The following is an 18,958-nucleotide window of genomic DNA, read 5'->3' on the forward strand; positions in this document are numbered from 1 at the left end:
CCTGCTTATGCTCAAGCTCAAGCCTCAGAATAAAGCTCTTCTGGGAAGCCTTCCCTGACCTCCAAGGAGTTGGCTGGGTTTCAGAACACACAGAAATAATTCATTGAAAAAGATTAGCAAAATACTTTTTTAAAAACGTGCCTAATAACTTGATTAACCTCTGCAAAATTAGGTGAATCTATTTTGCTTTTTTTTTTTTTTTTTTTTTTGAGACGGGAGTCTCGCTCTGTCGCCCAGGCTGGAGGGCAGTGGCGCGATCTCGGCTCATTGCAACCTCCGCCTCCCAGGTTCAAGCGATTCTCCTGCCTCAGCCTCCCGAGTAGCTGGGACTACAGGCGCGCGCCACCATGCCCAGCTAATTTTTGTAATTTTAGTAAAGACGGGGGTATCACCATGTTGGCCAGGATGGTCGATCTCATGACCTCGTGATCCGCCCTCCTCGGTCGGCCTCCCAAAGTGCTGGGATTACAGGCGTGAGCCACCGCGCCGGGCCCCAGGACGTCTTTTATTTCCTGGTCGCTATACAGTCATGTCTGCACGGTCGCCGGGCCTCAGTTTCCCCAGCCGGAGCAGCGGACAGGGCCCCTGGGGCGGACGTGCTCCGGGCGGCGCGCGCGCCCCCGAGTCCCAGGCCAGATACCCGGGCGCGCGGGCGGGGACGCGTGTGTCGGGCGCGCGAGGGACGTGACCGACCAGCCGAGGCCTCCGGCGGCCCTCGGGGCCCCCGCGCACGCGCGCCTCCTCGACCCGCCCTGCCCGCTTCCCCGCCCACTCCGCGCACCAAGGCCGGCGCGCGCCGGCGCGGGAGGCGGGAGCTGGGGGCGGGGGCGGTGGCGACGCCGAGGGGGAGGGGCGGGCCCGGCCCGGCTCGGCCCGGCCGCCCGCGCGCGGCTCCTGGAGGCCCCGGGCCCGGCCCGGGCGGCGGTGGCGGTGGCGGCTCTAGCTCGAGACCTTTGGGGCGCCCTTGCACCGCGCCGCAGCCATGGCCCTGGTGACCCTGCAGCGCTCGCCCACGCCCAGCGCCGCCTCCTCCTCTGCCAGCAACAGCGAGGTGAGCCCCGGGCTCGCCGCGCCCGGCCTGGGCCGCTGGACGCCTCGCCGAGGCCGCCGGAGCCGAGGCCGCGCGTGCGGGGCAGGGGGGCGGCTGCGCGGGCTGCTGGGGTCCCAGCCGTAGGAACCGAGCCAGGCAGCCGGACCGGGGTGACCGTGCGAGGACTGTGTGCGATGTGACCCTGTCTGGGGGAGCTGTGCGGGGACTTTGTGTGCAGTGTGACCCCCATCAGGGGGCGGCTTTTCAGGGACTGTGTGTGCAGTGCGACCCCTCTGGGAGTGTCTGCAGGAGACTGTGTGTGCGCTGACCCACATCAGGGGGTCTCCCACATCTTGGGGTGACCCCTGTTAGGCGGGAACTGTGTGCGTTGTGACCCCTGTCTGAGGGTGACTGTGCAGAGACTGTGTGTAAGTGTGACCTCGCAACTGTGTGGGGACTGTGATTTCAGGTGTGACCCCCGTCTTGGGGTTGACCTCTCTCTGGGGAGGACTGTGCTTCTGGTGGGGACTCCCATTTGTGAGTGACTCTGAAGTGTGACCCGGGTCCAGGGGTGACTGAATGTGCGACTGGGGCCCTTGATTGGGTGACTGCGTGAGCCGATGGTTCTGATACCTGTGGCCAGGGTAGTTCTAGGCCCTTTTTGCCTGTGTGCCTGGCTGTGCGATGTGAGATGTGACTGTTGCTGACCTGCCCTCAGGGGACTGTGCCAGCGTGAGATAGGCATCTGGGAGTGCCCCTACAAACGCGTGAGGTTGTTTCCCCGCCTGCCGCCTCTGGAGTTCTGTCTGTAGGCGTGCCCGTGTCACTGTGTGACGGTGACCGAGCGTGCTATGGGTTCTGTGTGGCCGTGTCTCACGTCTGTGTGTGCAGCCTGAGTCTGGCTTTTCCTTTCTGTAACATCACTCTAGGCTGTGTGTTTATGTGCATCTGTCTTTCTGTGTGACTGTGACCCATTCTGGGTGATTGCATAGTGCATCCCTGGGCTTCGTGTACTGGCACTGTGCGCGTTTTTGTGGGTCTGTGTGTGGCCTGGGTCCATTTGCCTGGCTGCTGCTTCCTCTGAGGTTGATTGAGGGAACTGGTGCCCTCTGAACCTGCAGGGTTGGCCTGGCTTGTCCTAGGCTAGGGCCTTGGGCCTCTGAGCAAGTCAGCCCTCTGTAGATGCAAGGATGACTCTCTGGTCATGCAATCTTGCCCACCATCTCTTGAAGAATCCTTCAAGGCCTCTGGTCTAAACTCTTTCCTATAACAAGGCTGAGTGTCCGCCTCCAGACCCTTAGCTATGTTTAGAGAAGACTGGAGGAGCGGCCCTGCTGTCCCAGGCCCAGGAAGTTCCGCAGCCGGCATCTGGGCTCTTCAGCCCCTTTCTTTGTGGGAGGGAGTGGGGGAAGTTGACTGATAACATGGGAGAGGTTTGTGCTTCCGTGTGAGACCAGAGAAGAACATTTACATTTGGTTTGACAGCCCTGTCTCCTGGTAGGGTAGTTCTTCAGCCTTGTTTTGCTGGGATTGGCAGGGACATTTTCAGAGTGACTGGAAAGTTGAACCTTCACAGCCCCCTCCTTGGAGAGGAGAGGCCATTCATGAGTTATCTAGAGACAGAAGGTTCTAGTAATCCCCCTCTACACGCTGATTAGAGGCAAAAGAACATGGGCGATCAATAGCCTGCTACTGAGAAGTTAGATTGCAGGAGCACCTTTCCTTCCCACAGCGAGGAGGGGCTGTTTTCTTTTCCTATCACTGCTGTCTGGCAATTTATGCGCTTCATCTCAGGTTCTCATCACAAAAACTTATGTGAGGTAAGGGGAGAGGTTGGCTTCAGGCTGAACCTGTCAGCCCAGATTTCTGATTCAAAACCCCATGTTCCTGGAGTTACTTGCAACCTAATCTGTTCTTGTCTTACGCATTTTTAAGGTCTTATTTTTTTGTTGCATTCCATAAATTTGCCATTTTAAAGTGTACAATTCAGTGGTTTTTAGTATATACATGAGATTGTGCAACCATCACCACCATCTAATTCCAGAACATTTTCATCCCCCCCAAAATAGGAACCCTGTACCCCTTAGCCCTCACCTGCAGCCTCTCCCTGCCCCATTCTCCCTAACCTTAGGCAACCACTAATCTACTTTCTATATCCATGGATTTGCTTATTCTGGACATTTTATGTAAATGGAATCACACCCTATGTGGCCTTTTGTGTCTGACTTTTTTCACTCAGCATCACGTTTTCAAAGGTCATGTGTATTGTAACATGTGGCAGTACTTCATTCCTTTTCATGGCTGTATAATACTCCATTGCATGGATGTAGCACATTTTGTTGGGACATTTGTGTTTTTTCTGCTAGATACATTTTCAGTTATTATATAAAGTATTATTTTTACCAAGTGCTAGTGACCTGATAAACATAAAGTAAAACTCAGGCAGCTTTTATTTGATCATAGTAAAGCTGCAGCATTCATTGCTGGGCTTTGAATGGGCTGGGATGTTTCCCGAAGGCAAGGTCTTCGTCCAGACGTGTTGAGGTGAGAAGCAAGGTGGGATGGAGACAGCAAGTGTGTGTGGGGTCAGGAGACCTAGGCCAGGCGGGTTCTGCTGTGGTCTGCCCTCGCTTGAGTTGCTTCCTGTCTGTGGTCCCTGGCTCATCTAAAAGGACTGGATTACTTCTTTCATGTGTTCCTTGGCATGTGTAGCTTCCCTGGAATAACTGACCTGACATGGCCTTTCATCTGAGAACCTCGGAGAGTGACCAAGAATTAAATGATTGTGAAGTCCATACCCCCAAGTCACGTCATCACTCTTCAGAATGCAACTTCATAATGAGTCAGACACTTACGGCAGCTCTTTCCTGACGCAGTCAGGCCTGCTGCTGGCGTGGGAAACAGAAGGGGATCACAGCCCTCAGTCCTAAGGCTCTCCTTTCTCTTTTAATTTTTTTCCCCCCAGTCTTTGATTATGTCACTTATGTCATTTTCCTGTGAATCTTATCTCAGTTCCTTTGTGTGAACAGGCAGAGCACAAGAATAGATAAATCAATAATTTTCAGGAATGGATCATAACATTGTTATTTCTGAGAAACGTTCAAAGTGACCAGTTTTCATGGGCAGATCTCCGGGCACTTTTTTGGATTGGACCAGAGTTTCTCAACCCACTGTTGATACTTGGGACCGGAACATTCTCTCTTGTTGGGGGACCGTCCTGTGTATTGTGGAATGTGCAGTACATGTGGGATCCTGTCCTCTACCCACTAGGTGCCAGTAGTGACCTCCAGAAAAAATGCCTCCAGACATCTCCCAATGTCTCCTGTTGAGAGAACTTGCTCCCAGTTGAGAACCACTGGGTTAGACCCAACATACTCTTCTCAATTTGTTGCTGTTGTGACTTGTTTTGTGGTCAGTGAAGCCTTCCCTGGTCTTTCCACTTCTCCTTCAGTGTGGGGTAGGTGCCTCTGCAGAATCTTGTATGTACATGATAATATGATGTAGGGACTCCCAGGCCCTCTGGTGTATGTATTTTATTTTATTTATTTATTTATTCATTTATTTTTGAGACGAAGTATTGCTCTGTCACCCAGGCTGGAGTGCAGTGGTTCAATCTTGGCTCACTGCAACCTCTGCCTCCTGGGTTTAAGTGGTTCTCCTGCCTCAGCCTCCCAGGTAGCTGGGATTGTAGGTACGTGTTGCTATGCCCGGCTAATTTTTGTATTTTTAGTAGAGACAGGGTGTCACCTTGTTGGCCAGGCTGGTCTTGAACTCCTGACCTCAGGTGATCAGCCCCCCCCCCCTCGGCCTCCCGCAGTGCTGGGATTCCAGGTGTGAGCCACTGCTCACTGCTCACTGCTGGTGTACTCATTCTTGGTTGAAGTTGCCACCTCCTGGTGGGTGTCCCTTGCTGCCCAGGCCCCTCCCTACATTATCTCTGGACCCTTTTTCCTTCGCCCTTGGCTTCTGCCTCATTTCTGTCCTCAATCAGCCCTGCATCTCTCCCAGCCATCGCGGCTTTCCAGGTTTCTCTTTCCCATTCAATGGGCGCCTGTGTGCAACATAAAAAACATGCCAAGTCCCAGTGGTGAGGAGTTGTCTGGCCGTGGGGCGTGTGTGTGTGTGTGTGTGTGTGTGTGTGTGTGTGTGTGTGTGTGTGTGTTGCCTTCTCATTTCAGTTTACTGTATGAAAGAAAAAAAATAAAAATAAGTCATAGGTACTTCTGGAGCCCAAGCTCTTGGCCTTTTAGCTTTCAGAAAATATTAAATATCTCTTTCTTGCATTTATGTAAATAAACTGATAGCCTAGGATGTTTCGTATTAAACGTTTAAGTCTTTTCGGGAACCATCAAGAGCTTTCAAGACCCACAGACAGCCAGCCTGATTCCTGGCCACCTTCCACTGTGCAAGTCTTGCCTGGGATGGTTTTTTGAAAATGGTGTTCATCACTCAGCTGTTACTGCCTGGCTCCACGGAGGAAGTGAATTCTCTTTAAACACGACCCCCTCCCCTTAAAAGAGAAAAACAGGATAAGATCCAGAACAACCCCGGAAAGTTGAGGGCTGAGGGCTAAAAGACCGTGCTGGGTAATAACACCAGATAGGAAATGTTGAGCTAGGAGGACTCCATCCCCTAGACTGTGGCAGGAATGTGGGTCAACATTTGGAAACCTGAAAATTCCCCCACGGAAATGACTCCACGGGACAGACCGGGATTGGTGAGGAAAGGGCACGGCTGTTTAGAAGTAGCTCGGTTTCCTGGATGTCTTTATCTTTTTCTGATACCAGGGTGGAGAATGTGAGACTGCCGCCCGAGGCGTGTTGACAGTGGTGCCTGTTGTGTGATATTCTCTTTCTTTCTCTGTAGTTGGAGGCTGGCAGCGAAGAAGACCGAAAATTAAACCTCAGGTAAGTAGACTTTAAATTTTTGTTCCTGAGTCTTTCTCCCAAGCAGGTAAGGAATGCTGTTGTTCCTCTCCCAAAGGGAAAACCTTCAAAAAGAACATGCCAGCTTTGGGCCGGGTGCGGTGGCTCATGCCTGTAATCCCAGCACTTTGGGAGGCCGAGGTGGGTGGATCACGAGGGATCGAGACCATCCTGGCCAACATAGTGAAACCCTGTCTCTAGTAAAAAAAATACAAAAAATTAGCTGGGTGTGGTGGTGTGTGCTTGTAGTCCCAGCTACTCAGGGGGTTGAGGCAGGGGAATCACTTGAACCTGGGAGGCAGAGTGAGCCAAGATCGTGCCACTGCACTTCAGCTTGGCGACAGAGCAAAACTCCGTCTTAAAAAAAAAAGAATATGCCAATTTTTTAATGCCTTAGAAATTATACCTAAAGCACACATAAAACTGAAGTGCTTTAAAATCCATACATATGTCTAGCCACTTTAATAATATTATATAACACTTGGAGGGAAAATAATTGCCATTATTCTGCCACCCTTACATTACCATTTTGAGCATTTTTTGGTAACTTATTGTTTCTGAATAGAGACAAGGTCTCGCTGTGTTGCCCAGGCTGGTCTCGGACTCCTGGCCTCAAGTGATCTTCCTGCTTGGCCTCGCAAAGTACTGGGATTACAGTCATGAGCTATTGCACCTGGCCTAACTTGAGCATTTTTATGTGTTTTCTTGCAGACTATTCTGCTTAAAAAAAAAAAATAATAATAATAATCATGACACTCTGCCCTCAGTTTTTCATCCTGCTTTTTGTAAGGTGTTTCTTTTGCGGTAAGCACTTCACTGATTTGAAACAGATGCTCAACCCCCTAAATGTATCAATTCAGGGTGCTTTAATTGCGCTATGAGAAATCTTTAGCTCTGCTCATTGAAAAGATTCCAAGATGTAGTCCTCAGCTGATGTATTCACTAATGCACACCAAAAACATTTTTGTTTTTTCTTTGCCAAAAATTAAGTTCTGCCTTTGTTTGGGTGTTTTGTTGGTTTATAGAAGATTCAGCCCTTTGTTATATTAATGTAATGTATTCCTTCATACCAAGGAGCCAGTCTTAAACTCTGACCTCATAGTTTTAAAAAAGTAAGCAGATTTTCAGGGATATTGTTCTTAAAAATATTTATATAGTCTGTTTTATCTCATGAGGGGAAGGAAAATTAATTGGAAAAGGAAATGTGTGTTCAGAAATTGGGGTCAACCATTCATTACCGAGAGCAGGGTGTTTTGGTCAAACCCTCATGCAGAACTGGTAGAAATATGCTCAGCTTTTCCCCGATGTTTCTATGTGCTTGAGTAAAGGGAGGGGAAATACTCACTTTTATTACAGCACACATGATTTCTAAAGATTATGAGGGTAGGGAAACACTAGCCTGCAAGAATCAAAGAGATGTCTTATTTCTGGGTCCTCACTAGGGGACTTCTGCTTGGTCCTCGCTTTTAATGTTATGCTCAGGACACAGGACACGTTTGCTCTGTCACCTTGGGGTTTTTGGTTGGTCAGCTCAGGGCCCATGTCAGGGTTCCCAGGCTGGAAGCAGCTGGACTCCCAAGTGGGGGCAGTCATGGGCCGAGTTGCAGATCAGACTGTCTGGGTGGAAACAGGGAGGGGGCGGAGTGGAAGTCTGGAGACTAATTGTCAAGAAGGAACTGAAAGAGGGGCTTGCCCACCTCAGAGCAGCTCCTGCAGGCACCCAGCTCCCTTCCCCCCAAATCTCCTCGCCCAGATCCCTGCCTCCAACTCCCTCCCCACCAGCTCCTCTCTCCACCTGTTCCCCTCCCCAACATCCCCTTCCCCAGATCCCTCCCTCCAGGTTCCTCTCACCTCACTCCCCATCTCTCTTCCCCCACTCCCCTCCCCCTTCCCCCACTCCCCTCCCCCAGATCCCTTACCCTAGATCCCTCCCTCCCTAGATCCCTTACCCTAAATCCCCTCCCCAACCTCCACTCCCCGATCTCCTCCCCCATCTCCCCTCCCTAAAGTCCCCTCTCTGAGCTCCCCCTCCCCCAGCTCCCCTCTCTAAATCCCCTCCCCAAGTTCCCCTCCCTGAGCTCCCTTGCCTAAATCCCCCTCCCCCAGATTTCCTCCCTTGATCCCCTCCCCAAGCTCCTCTCCCATGTCTCCTCCCCATCTCCCCTCCCCCGTCTCCCCTCCCTAGATCCCCTCCCCAAGCTTCCCTCTCCCAGATCCCCTTCCCCAGCTTCCCTCCCCCATCTCCCCTCCCCAGGCTCCCCTCTCCCAGATCTCCTCCTTAGCTCCCCACCTCCAGGTCCCCTCCTTAAGCTACCCTCCCCAAGCTCTTTCCCCCCAGCTTCCTCCTGGGGTTCCCCTCCCCATCTCACCTCCCTTAGCTCACTCTTGGAGCTCCCCTTCCCCATGCTCCCCTCCCCCAGCTCCCTCTTGGAGCGCCCCTCCCCCATACTCCCCTCCCCCAGCCCATTTCTGGAGTTCTCCTCCCCACCTTCCCTCCCCCTTGCTCCCCTCCCCCTGCTTCTTCCTGGAGTTCCCCTCCCCATCCCCCCTCCCCCAGCTCCCTCTTGGAGCTCCCCTCCCCCATGTCTCCTCCCCAGGCTCCCCTCCAGCCCTTTCTTGGGGTTGGAATCTCTTCCATCTCTTGTCTCTCTGAGGGCTGTTGTTGATGAGAGAGCACTGAGCTCTGTCACTTAGACTATCTTTGGGGCAAACAGCTGTTTTTCTTTTTTAATTACCTTTAATAGCTTATATCATAGTGGTTTCAGTTAAGAACTTATAAATAGCAGTGACATGAAAATGCGTATGTGGACCTTTCTCATTAGTATTTAACCTTTTTTTAAATTAAAACTTTTTATTTCTATTTTTTAGAGACAGGGTCTTTGTTGTCCAGGCTGAAGTGCAGTGGTGTAATCATAGCTCACTACAGCCTTGAACTCCTGGGCCAAGCTGTCTTCCCACCTCAGCCTCCCAGGTAGCTGGGACTGCAGGTGTACGCCACCACACCTGACTAATTTTTTTAAATGTGTTTTGAAGAGACGAGATCTCACTGTGTTGTTGAGGCTGGTCTCAAACTTTTGGGCTTAAGTGATCCTCCCACCTTGGCCTCCCAAAGTGCTGGGATTGCAGGTGTGGTGACAGCTGCTGCACCTGGCCCTTTTCTTGCTAATAAAAGGCCCCTTTCTCTGCCTAGTTGGGAGCTGTGGGGGACCTTACAAAGGGGTGGGAAATAAAGCTTTGGTAGCTTTCCATATCGAGTTCTCAAAACAGCCCTAGGAGGGAGGTTTTCCCAGTTGGTGGTTGAGGCCCAAGATTGGAACTGGGAAATTCTGTATTTGAAGCGAGACCTCTAAGGCCAAGTTGATCCTACTCTGCTGCCTTTCTGGAGGCCAGACTAGTAGTACCATTGAATTCGCTGTCTTGGACATACAGGTGTGGGAGCGTGCCTGAGGCCGCCAGGGTGGATTACCAGCAGTGCCAGGGCAGCACCAAGGACTCATGCCAGCTGGTGGCGGGTGCCTCCTGGGATGTTGTGTCATTCTGACCACCACCGAGAGTCCTTCCGTGCCACTGTCAGCAGGTCCCCAATGCCATTGTGACCACTGGGAGACCCTGGGCTGGAGTTGGAGACCTGTGTTCTCATTTAGGGTGGGATGCTGGGCTCTGGGCTTGTCCCCCTAGGTCCCCTTTTAAACTCCTCTTCAGCCACCTTGACGTCACACTCACCTTTCTAGGCACAGAACACCATCCTGCCTCCTAACCTTCCTTGCTACACAAGAAAAGTTGTGTCCTGGTTTAAACTTTGACTGAAACGCATTCACATCCGTGTGTCAATTTGCATTTTCAGGCCTTTTCTCTCTGAATCTCTCCTAGAGAAGAAAATTATGGAATAGTTGGTTGTTTTTCGTTTGGTATCAGGAGAGTTAGGGAGAGGTTTCTCTTTGTTTCCAATGGATCCTGAAGGTGAACTGCCATCACCTCATCTCTAAGAGGTGCTGTAGGGAGAAAATCTGGAGGTAGCAGGATATTTCTCTTTTCTCCCCTCTGTCTAGCCTTAATTAATAGTTTCATCTTTTGGGTCATCTAAAAAGTCAGCTGTGATTCATCCATATCCAATAAATTGCGGGGTCACATGCATTGGTTCTTCCGAGCCACCTGCCTTCTTTTTCTCAGGTTCCCTGGTGGCGCCTCTTCACGTCCTCACACCTCTTCTGTGCCGTCACAGAGGAACACCCCTGGACCTATCCTCTCTACCTTGGCGTATTAGCCCCTGGTCCCTTGATGCTTCTTCCTTCTGGTCCTTGAAGTCTTTTCTGAGCTCCAGCGTCACCGGCGTTGCTGGCCTTTCCGCCCTCCCCTCTCACATGCGCCTTTTCCAGTCCGTCGGGACTACTCCCTGCTCCCTAATCATGCATGTTCCCTCGACCCGTTCCTTTTCACTTGGCTGTAGTCCTCATGGCCAGCTAAAAGTGCTCCCACCCCAGATGTTTGTGATTTCCTTCTCTTCAGAGAAAGCAGGGAGCCCCTGGCGTCCCTCTCTGTGACAGGTGCCACATCCGCCTGTGTTGCAGGTCTGTGTGCCCTTGTCACATCCCTAACTGCTCTCACGTCCCGTAGGGACGGCCTCATTTCTCTGCCTTCGTGTAGCATTTAAACAGTTTAAATGGCCGGGCGCGGTGGCTCACATCTCTAATCCCAGCACTTTGGAAGGCGGAGGCAGGACAGATCTCTGGAGCTCAGGAGTTTGAGACCAGCCTGGCCAATATGGTGAAACCCCCTTTCTACTAAAAATACAAAAATTAGCCGGGCTTGGTGGTGAACACCTGTAATCTCAGCTACTTGGGAGGCTGAGGCAGGAGAATCGCTCGAACCCGGGAGGTTGCAGCGTGCCAAGTTCACGCCACTGCACTCCAGCCTGGGCAACAGAGCGAGACTCTGTCTCAAAATAAGTAAATACAGGTTAACTGTTCAAATGGATTAACCTTTGACCCTGCAGTAAATTCCAGACATGTAGGAGAAACAGCCAGGTGTAGAGGGAAAGCAGTGGGGTTCTGAGTCAGGCAGACCTAGGTTTGGCATCTGGCTCCTGTACTGGTGGCTGAGTTCCTTTACCTTTGTGTGTTCCTACACCTCCATGGGTCTCAGTTGTTCCACCTACAAAACAGAGATGACACTGTGACCTTTGAGGGTTGTGGAGTAGTTGTGTGATGTTCCTTGCCCAGGCCAGGCGCAGTGGCTTACGCCTGTAATCGCAATACTTTGGGAGGCCAAAGTGAGTGGATTGCTTGAGCCCAGGAGTTCGGGACCAGCCTACACAACATGGCAAAACCCCATCTCCGCAAAAAAATAGAAAAATTAGCTGGGCATGGTGGTGCATGCCTGTAGTCCCAGCTACTCAAGAGGTTGAGGTAGGAGAATCAGTTGAACCCAGGAGGTCGAGAATGCAGTGAGCTGAGATTATGCCGCTGCACTCCATCCTGGGTGACAGAGCGAGACCCTGTCTCGAAGAAAAGTTCCTTGCCCAGAATTAGGTCCACAGTGGGCTTGGTTGCTGTGCTTGGTCTTCACAAGGTATTGCTGACGTGCGGTGTTAGTTCATGGCACAGGAGAATTAGAGGGGCCGACTCCTGCAGGTACTGCGGCCAGGCCTGGGAGGGCGCCCACCGTGGATGCTCTTTGACTCGGAGCAGCCTTCCTGCTTTACCCGGCTACATTACTATAAGATGCAAATAAGAATACAGACTTGGAGGAAGCAATATTGTAACTCAGACAGTTTTTCTGCAGGCCTTCTGGGAAGTGTCTCAAGAACTGATCATCTCACACCCGGCATGCAGATGATTGCAGCAGAGCAGGATGGATCCAGTTCCCTTGCTCTCCCCTGCCTTCCGCATGTGCAGGCTGCTGCTGGCCGCTCCCAGTCCCTCTTTGGAATCTGTGCTGTTCAGACTGTGGGAACTGGTGAGCAGATGGCCCTGCTGGCAGCAGCTCCTGGCTCCTTTGCCATCCTGGGAGCCGGCTCAGTCTGGCATGAGACATAAGTAGTTGTGGGCCAGGTAGGACACTGGGGAGATAATATTGTCCCCAGGGTGTGGATCGGGAGTGAAGATTTTTTTTTTTTAATCCAGCATTTCCAAGTCAAGTGCGGGAACATGGTCATTAGAATTATTATAATTTGGTGATTCGTGATTGCCTGCCCTAGCAAAGGTATGGGCCAGAGCGAGTGGCAGGATATTGTCTCTTCTGTTTTACTGTTTTTCTGTGGTAAACTGTGAACTCCCTGACTCCTCTCCCTTTCTGTCCACACTCCCTTCTCCTTTTGGTCTCCACCTGGAAGTCTCCCAGGGACCCCATTCTCCTTACAGCCTTCTGAAGTGTGGTTTTGCCTTCTCCCCTACAGTGTCTGAGTGGATGGGGGTTGGCATGTCATTGTCCTGCAGACCATACTTCCCCTCTTGATTGAATATCCTTAGTTTTGCAGCTGTCCACCCTCTGGGGTTCCTCCCTGCCCTTAGCGGTCCATCTTAGCCTGGGCTTTATTGTCTTTGTTGCTAGTCTGTCCAGTTAAGTCCTGCCAAGAGGTGTCATGCACCCAGTGCATCCAAATTCTGTGTCTGTGCTGGAGAGGGACATGTTCGTAGGTTACTGTATCAGTCATCGCTTGCTGCATAACAAGTTACCACTAACTTAACAGTTAAATAGTATATATATATTTTTAATTTTGTTTCTTTTTAATTTGAGGTGGAGTTTTGCTCTCGTCCAGGCCGGAGTGCAATGGCACAATCTCAGCTCACCGTAGCCTCTGCCTCCTGGGTTCAAGCAATTCTCCTGCCTCAGCCTCTCGAGTGTCTGGGATTACAGGCACATACCACCATGCCTGGCCAATTTTGTATTTTTAGTAGAGACAGGGTTTCTCCATGTTGGGCAGGCTGGTCTCAAACTCCTGACCTCCAGTGATCTGCCTGCCTTGGCCTCCCAAAGTGCTGGGATTACAGGCATGAGTCACCACGCCACCACGCCTGGCAACCACCGCACCCAGCCCAAATTTATTATCTCACAGCTTCCATGGGTCAGGAATCTGGACACGGTATAGCTGGGTTCTCTGGGAACTCACAAGGCTTGCTGGCCAGGGCTGGGGTCTCATCTGAACCCCAGGGTCTTCTTTTAAGCTCACATGGTTCTTGGCTGAATTTATTTATTTATTTTTTTTCCGCTCTGTCGCCCAGTAGAGTGCAGTGGTGCAATCTCGGCTCACTGCAACCTCTGCCTCTGGGGTTCGATTAATTCTGTCTCAGCCTCCCGAGTAGCTGGGACTACAGGTGTACCCAGCAAATTTTTGTATTTTTAGTAGAGACGGGGTTTCACTATATTGGTCAGGCTGGTCTCGAACTCCTGACTTCAGGTGATCCACCCGCCTCAGCCTCCCAAAGTGCTGGGATTACAGGTGTGAGCCACCATGCCTGGCCTAAATTCATTTTCTTGCAGCTGTAGAGAATTCATGGTGCTTGCTTCTTCAAAGCCAACAGTAGAGTCTGCCTCTGTAGGGTCTTATGACAGATTGTTATCACCAGAATGACTGTCTCATCGCCTTTAATAGTGCAGCCTAATTAAGGGAACAGCTCTCCCGTCTTGTTCTCTTGTCCCTCCCACATTCAAAGAGAAAGGCTCACTTGGGTGCATGCATCTGGCAGAATTCTGCCCACCAGTCAATCTGTGTGTATTCTAGGGATGCCCCCAGTCTAACAGAGAACACATGTAAACAAAGAGGTTTCCATTCAGTGTTACAGATGTGCCTAGTTTTGGGATGATAAGGGGTGCCTGGTGCTCATGGGAAGAGACCAGGAACATGGGGAGCAAGCCTTACAGAGTTTGACACCACCGTGGTGAACGCTGGTCCCCTCCGCTCAGCACCCACATGCTTGTTCATGCTCTGAGGCTTAGTGTCTCTTGGATTTGCCCCCACCTTGAATATGTTGGCCTTAAAAATAACCACCCATGTTGATTCTGTTTTGTTTTTCCCACAGCTTTGGACTTAGGGAGAGATGGGCGTGGGTTTGGCTTCTATATCTGTCCTTTGTCACCTCACTAGGCTATTATATGATCTTGGGCAGGCCTTAGTTTCAAATGGCCAATATAGTATGCAGCTTGTAGGGTGGTTGTCAGAATTAAATGTGCTCATGACGTGAACCCTTTCTCCCATAGTAGACATTCAACAAATGCCCCCTGCCCGTATTTCCTTCATGGTAACAGCTTCTGTTGAAAGTGATTCATGTCTTCCTTTTTCTTCTCACAGGCATTTTTCTCTCCTTAGTGTTTCCTTGGCGTTTTGTGCTTGCTCTGTAGTATATGTACTTAGGTACAGAAATGTTTCCTGTAATGCAGGACTGGCTGCATAACTTGTGGAGCCCAGTGCAAAATGAACATGGTAGAGCCCCTTGTAAAAACGTCATTAAGAGGTTGGGCGCAGTGGCTCATGCCTGTAATCCTAGCACTTTGGGAGGCCGAGGAGGGTGGATCACCTGAGGTCAGGAGTTTGAGACCATCCTGGGCAACATGGTGAAACCCTGTCTCTACTAAAAATACAAAAATTAGCCAAGTGTGGTGGCACGTGCCTGTAATCCCAGCTACTCGGGAGGCTAAGGCAGGAGAATCACTGGAACCCTGGAGGCAGAGGTTGCAGTGAGCTGAGATCACACCACTGCACTCCAGCCTGGGCAGCTGAGTGAGAATCTGTCTCAAAACAAACAAGCAAACAACAACAAACATTATTAAGAATTTCAAGATGGCATGAGCAGAGTGTTAAACTAAGCGCGGGGCCCTTCTGAGCACATATGAAGAAGCTGGCCTTGCCCACTAGACTGTGAGCCACCCTAGGGGCAGGGCCTGCCTGACCTCCTGCCTCACAGCGCCCAGTTTGCCCTGGATAGGCCCTGGAGGTCTTGTAAATTGAGTATTGTTTCCTGTTGAGCAACTAAAAGTTGTCTTGGACGTTCAGGAAACAAAGGACAGAGAGATTCTTCCCACCATTGCCTCCGTTGCAGTTTTGTAATATCGGTGCTGTTAGATCAGTCTCAGTACCCCTCTGTCCTCATCTGTCTGCTTGTGAGCTGTTCATTCAACAAACATTTATTGAGCTCCTACTGTGCGCCAAGCCCTGTTTTAGGGGCTGGGAATATAGCAGCAAACAAAATAAAGATTCCTGCACTGGAAGCTGACATTCTGTTGAGGGAGACAAGACAGTAAGTAAAATAAACAAGCACAATAATCGTATGTTGGTAAGTGCCCAGGCAAAAAAAAAATAAAGCAGGGATGGTGGAGAGAAAAGGGAACACCCATACTCCACTCTGTGAATTGCCTTGTGTGCATTATTTCATTTAATCTTTGTGAAAACCCTGTAAGGACATTTAAATTCCCATTCCCTGGATGAGAAGACTAAGCCCCAGAGAGGTCAGTGGCCTGTTTTTATTTAGTAGAAAACCGTTGAGCTGAGGCCCTCATACTCCATGTCTCATTGACTCCAAAACCTGTGCTCTTCACCCCAAAATCCAAGTGCTGTCTTTCCTTTTCCTCCTCCCTATGCGTCAGAACGCACACTGGGAGACAGAATGGAGTTTATCAGAAGAACCAGGCTTTGCAGCCCATTCTTCCTGCTTGAGCCATTAGCAGCACACTATGTGCTTGGGCAAGTCCCGTCACCTCCCTGAGCTCTACTTAAAGCAGGGATTGTCATGTATCCCCTTCATGTGCTGCAGCCCGGAGAGCATCCGGGTGGTAATGAGGCCAGCTTCTGCCGGCTGCAGGCTCTGGGCTTGGAACTTTCTGCACTTGCTATCATCTTGTTGTCACAAGCCTGCAACGTGGGACTCTCCTCATTTTAGGAAACCAGTTCCACGAGGCTGGTGGGAGGCCTGAGCCAGGGTTTGAATGCAGGCTGCTGTGATTCAGGGACCTGAGTCCTGCCCCCACCCGTGTGGCCTTATAGACAGTGGCCTCCCATTGACTCCCACTTTTAAACATTGGGGCATATAGACTTATCATTCTGGGGCCATTGTGCTGTTTGGTTGTTCCTTTTGGTTTAACTCGGGTTTTATTTCTGCAGTTTGTTGGAACATTTGGTTTGAAAATCAGAATTTGCCTTCAATTTTTTTTTCTCTCTCTCTCTCTTTTTTTCTTTTTGAGACAGGGTCTTGCTCTGTTGCCCAGACTGGAGTACAGTGGCATGACTACAGCTCACTGCAGCCCTAACCTCCTGGGCTCAATTGGTCCTCCCACCTCAGCCTCCCAAGTAGCTGGGACCACAGGTGCACACCACCATGCCTGGTTAATTTTTGTATTTTTCGTAGAGACGGGGTCTCACTATGCTGCCCAGGCTGATCTTGAACTCCTGGACTCAAGCAATCTGCCCACATCGGCCTCCCAAAGTGCTGGAATTATAGATGTGAGCCACTGTGCCTGGCCATATGTATATGTATTTTTTTGAGACGGAGTCTCACTCTGTCACCAGGCTAGAGCTATGGCACAATCTCGGCTCACTGCAACCTCTACCTCCGGGGTTCCGGTGATTCTCCTGCCTCAGCCTCCCAAGTAGCTGGGATTACAACCATGCGCCACCACCCCCAGCTAATTTTTTGTATTTTTAGTAGAGACGGGGTTTCACCATGTTGGCCAGGTTGGTCTCGAACTCCTGACCTCAGGTGATCCACTCGCCTCGGCCTCTCAAAGTGCTGGGATTACAGGCGTGAGCCACCGCGCCCGGCCCTATATATATTTTTTAATTAGAAAACTCATTCTAGAATGGGGACAAACGAGGACAGAGACGTGAAGAGTTAATTCTGTCAGAACTTAATTAAACTTTTCATTAAGGTTAACGTAAAACGAGTTTTGCTCAGAGTCTAGTAGGTTTCATTAAACTTTTGAAATATCAGTACTTAGACTTCAAAAGAGTGCCTCGGGGCCCTGGTCTCCTTCCTGTGCACTTAGCACATCGCAGGAGCGTGCGCACATGCGTGTACACACCAGGAATGTGCATGCAAGCTCAGCTCGTAGGTAGCAGTGTTACCAGCGGTTATCTTCATGATAAATGGGACAAAGCTGTGAGACAGAGTCAGAAAACCTTGGGTCTGTCTTGAGATGTGTCATCTGCTGTGCAGGCTAAGGCACGCCTCTTCACTTCTCTGGGTCCCTGTCTCCCACTGTGTAAAGTGAAAAGACAAGATCAGATAATGGCCTCCAAATTTAAGAATGAGAGTCCTCAGAGCCACCCATCTAGATCTGTGTTTATATTGTGCTGCTCATCATTTGCTGTGTATTTGTAACTGACTATCACGAGTTTTATTCCCACAGTGAGAGCAAGGTCATGCGCTTGTGGGGGTCTAGCTGGGTCAGGGCTATGGTCTGACCCTGCGATGGAGAAAACCAGTCTGGCTACCAAGAGGAAGTGATCCTCTGCTGGGACTCACCTCCTCCTCCGCAGAGCTTAGCCTGCCGCGTCTGCCCGCAGGAGCAGAGCCACACACAAAGCAGTGTCCGTTTAGAAAGAGAGTACTCACATCTTTAGAACTCATCTTTGGCATTCATTGTTCTGTGGTCAGATCTCTGGATTTACAGCTTATTAGAAAATTCCTGAGATGAGGAGGACATCCAGACGGGTTGTGCTGCTTCAAGGAAGGCTGAAAATGAAAAAACAGGATTAATCAAAATAGGATTAATCAAAATCCAGGGGAGCCATTTTCTTCTTTTTTTCTTTTCTTTTCTTTTCTTCTTTTTTTTTTTTTGAGACGGAGTCTCACTCTGTCACCCAGGCTGGAGTGCAGTGGCATGATCTCGGCTCACTGCAGCCTCTACCTCCTGGGTTCAAGCGATTCTCCTGCCTCAGCCTCCTGAGTAGCTAGGACTATTGGCGTGCACCTACATGCCTGGCTAAGTTTTTGTATTTTTAGCAGAGATGGGGTTTCACCATGTTGGCCAGGTTGGTCTTGAACCCCTGACCTCAAGCAATCCAACCACCTCGGCCTCCCGAAGTGCTGGGATTACAGGCATGAGCCACTGCACCTAGCCCCTGAGAGGAGCCATTTTCAAAGCTAACTGGACGATTGGGCTGGAGGGTGTGGGGGCTTCTGCTTTGTGGGTGTAGTCAGTGTCGGGATGCAGGGGGATGTGCTGATGATGAGGAAGCCACGCTGGCCAGCCTGCGGTGTGGGGGCAGAATTGCAGTGAGATGCAAGAGACTGCCGCATAAATGAGTACATGCTGGGAGAGCCTGCGTGTGGCCAGAGCGAGGCCTCTGGACGGGACATCAGCCTTGCCGCTTAGCTCACTTGCGTGTCTGATCCTGGGCCCGCCACCTGTGTTTCACCTCTCAGAGGCCTCCAGAGGGTCTTGTTCTGTGTACGGTGTCTGGCCCTGGTCCGTACCCACTAGCCGTCATTTTTGGTGCCAGCCCTTCCTGCCACACTTGTTCCCCTCCAAAGACCAATGTTAAGCAAGTGACACCTAAGAGGAAAAACCCAGCCTTGATCTGTTTTCCCGCAAGTTCCTTTGAAACCTGTGCCAGGCTTTTATCTGGGAAACATCATTCTTGAGTGCCTTTACTTTTACAGTTTTTTTTTTTCTTTCTTTTCTTGAATGGTTAGTTTTGAAGCTATTTTTAAAAAGACTTTGTTTCAGAGAAGGCTGTTCAGAGGTCCTGTGTTCGGCAATGCCTGGTCTCTCCCTGTGCCCACAGAAGTCATTCCTGGTCCAGGGCTGGCACGAACTTGCCAAGAGTCCTCGAGGCGTGTTTCCCCAAATCTGGGCTCAGTCAGAATTCCCACAGGAAGGGGCCATCAGTGTGGTCTGGAAAGAGCCAGGCTGGCTGCAGCATCTGGAAATCACTTGTCACTTCCCAGATGACCAAGCCCACCCGTGCCACGCTGTATCTGTTGCAGCTGGGAGTCTAGGAGTGACTCTTTCGGTCTGGAGTCAAGGCCACTGACCTGTCGGCTGCCCCTACAGCAAGAAGGCTCCCTAA

General features: G+C 50.7%; 1 protein-coding gene across 4 annotated transcripts in view; it reads left to right on the top strand.

The window, feature by feature from the left end:
- Positions 1-887: 887 nt before the first annotated feature.
- Positions 888-18,958, top strand: part of SSH1 (slingshot protein phosphatase 1) — a 76,111-nt gene continuing 58,040 nt past the window's right edge. For 2 of the 4 annotated variants that reach the window (XM_030938991.1, XM_030938992.1), the window contains exons 1-2: positions 888-1,051; positions 5,897-5,937. In XM_030938991.1, the coding sequence (XP_030794851.1) occupies positions 983-1,051; positions 5,897-5,937 (110 nt within the window). In that variant the 5' untranslated portion in view covers positions 888-982. Of the gene's footprint in view, positions 1,052-5,817; positions 5,938-18,958 lie in introns of all 4 variants that reach the window. The other 2 variants (XM_030938994.1, XM_030938993.1) reach the window with 2 other exon arrangements.

The sequence above is a fragment of the Rhinopithecus roxellana genome, chromosome 10, assembly GCF_007565055.1.
Source record: "Rhinopithecus roxellana isolate Shanxi Qingling chromosome 10, ASM756505v1, whole genome shotgun sequence".
NCBI lineage: Eukaryota > Metazoa > Chordata > Mammalia > Primates > Cercopithecidae > Rhinopithecus > Rhinopithecus roxellana.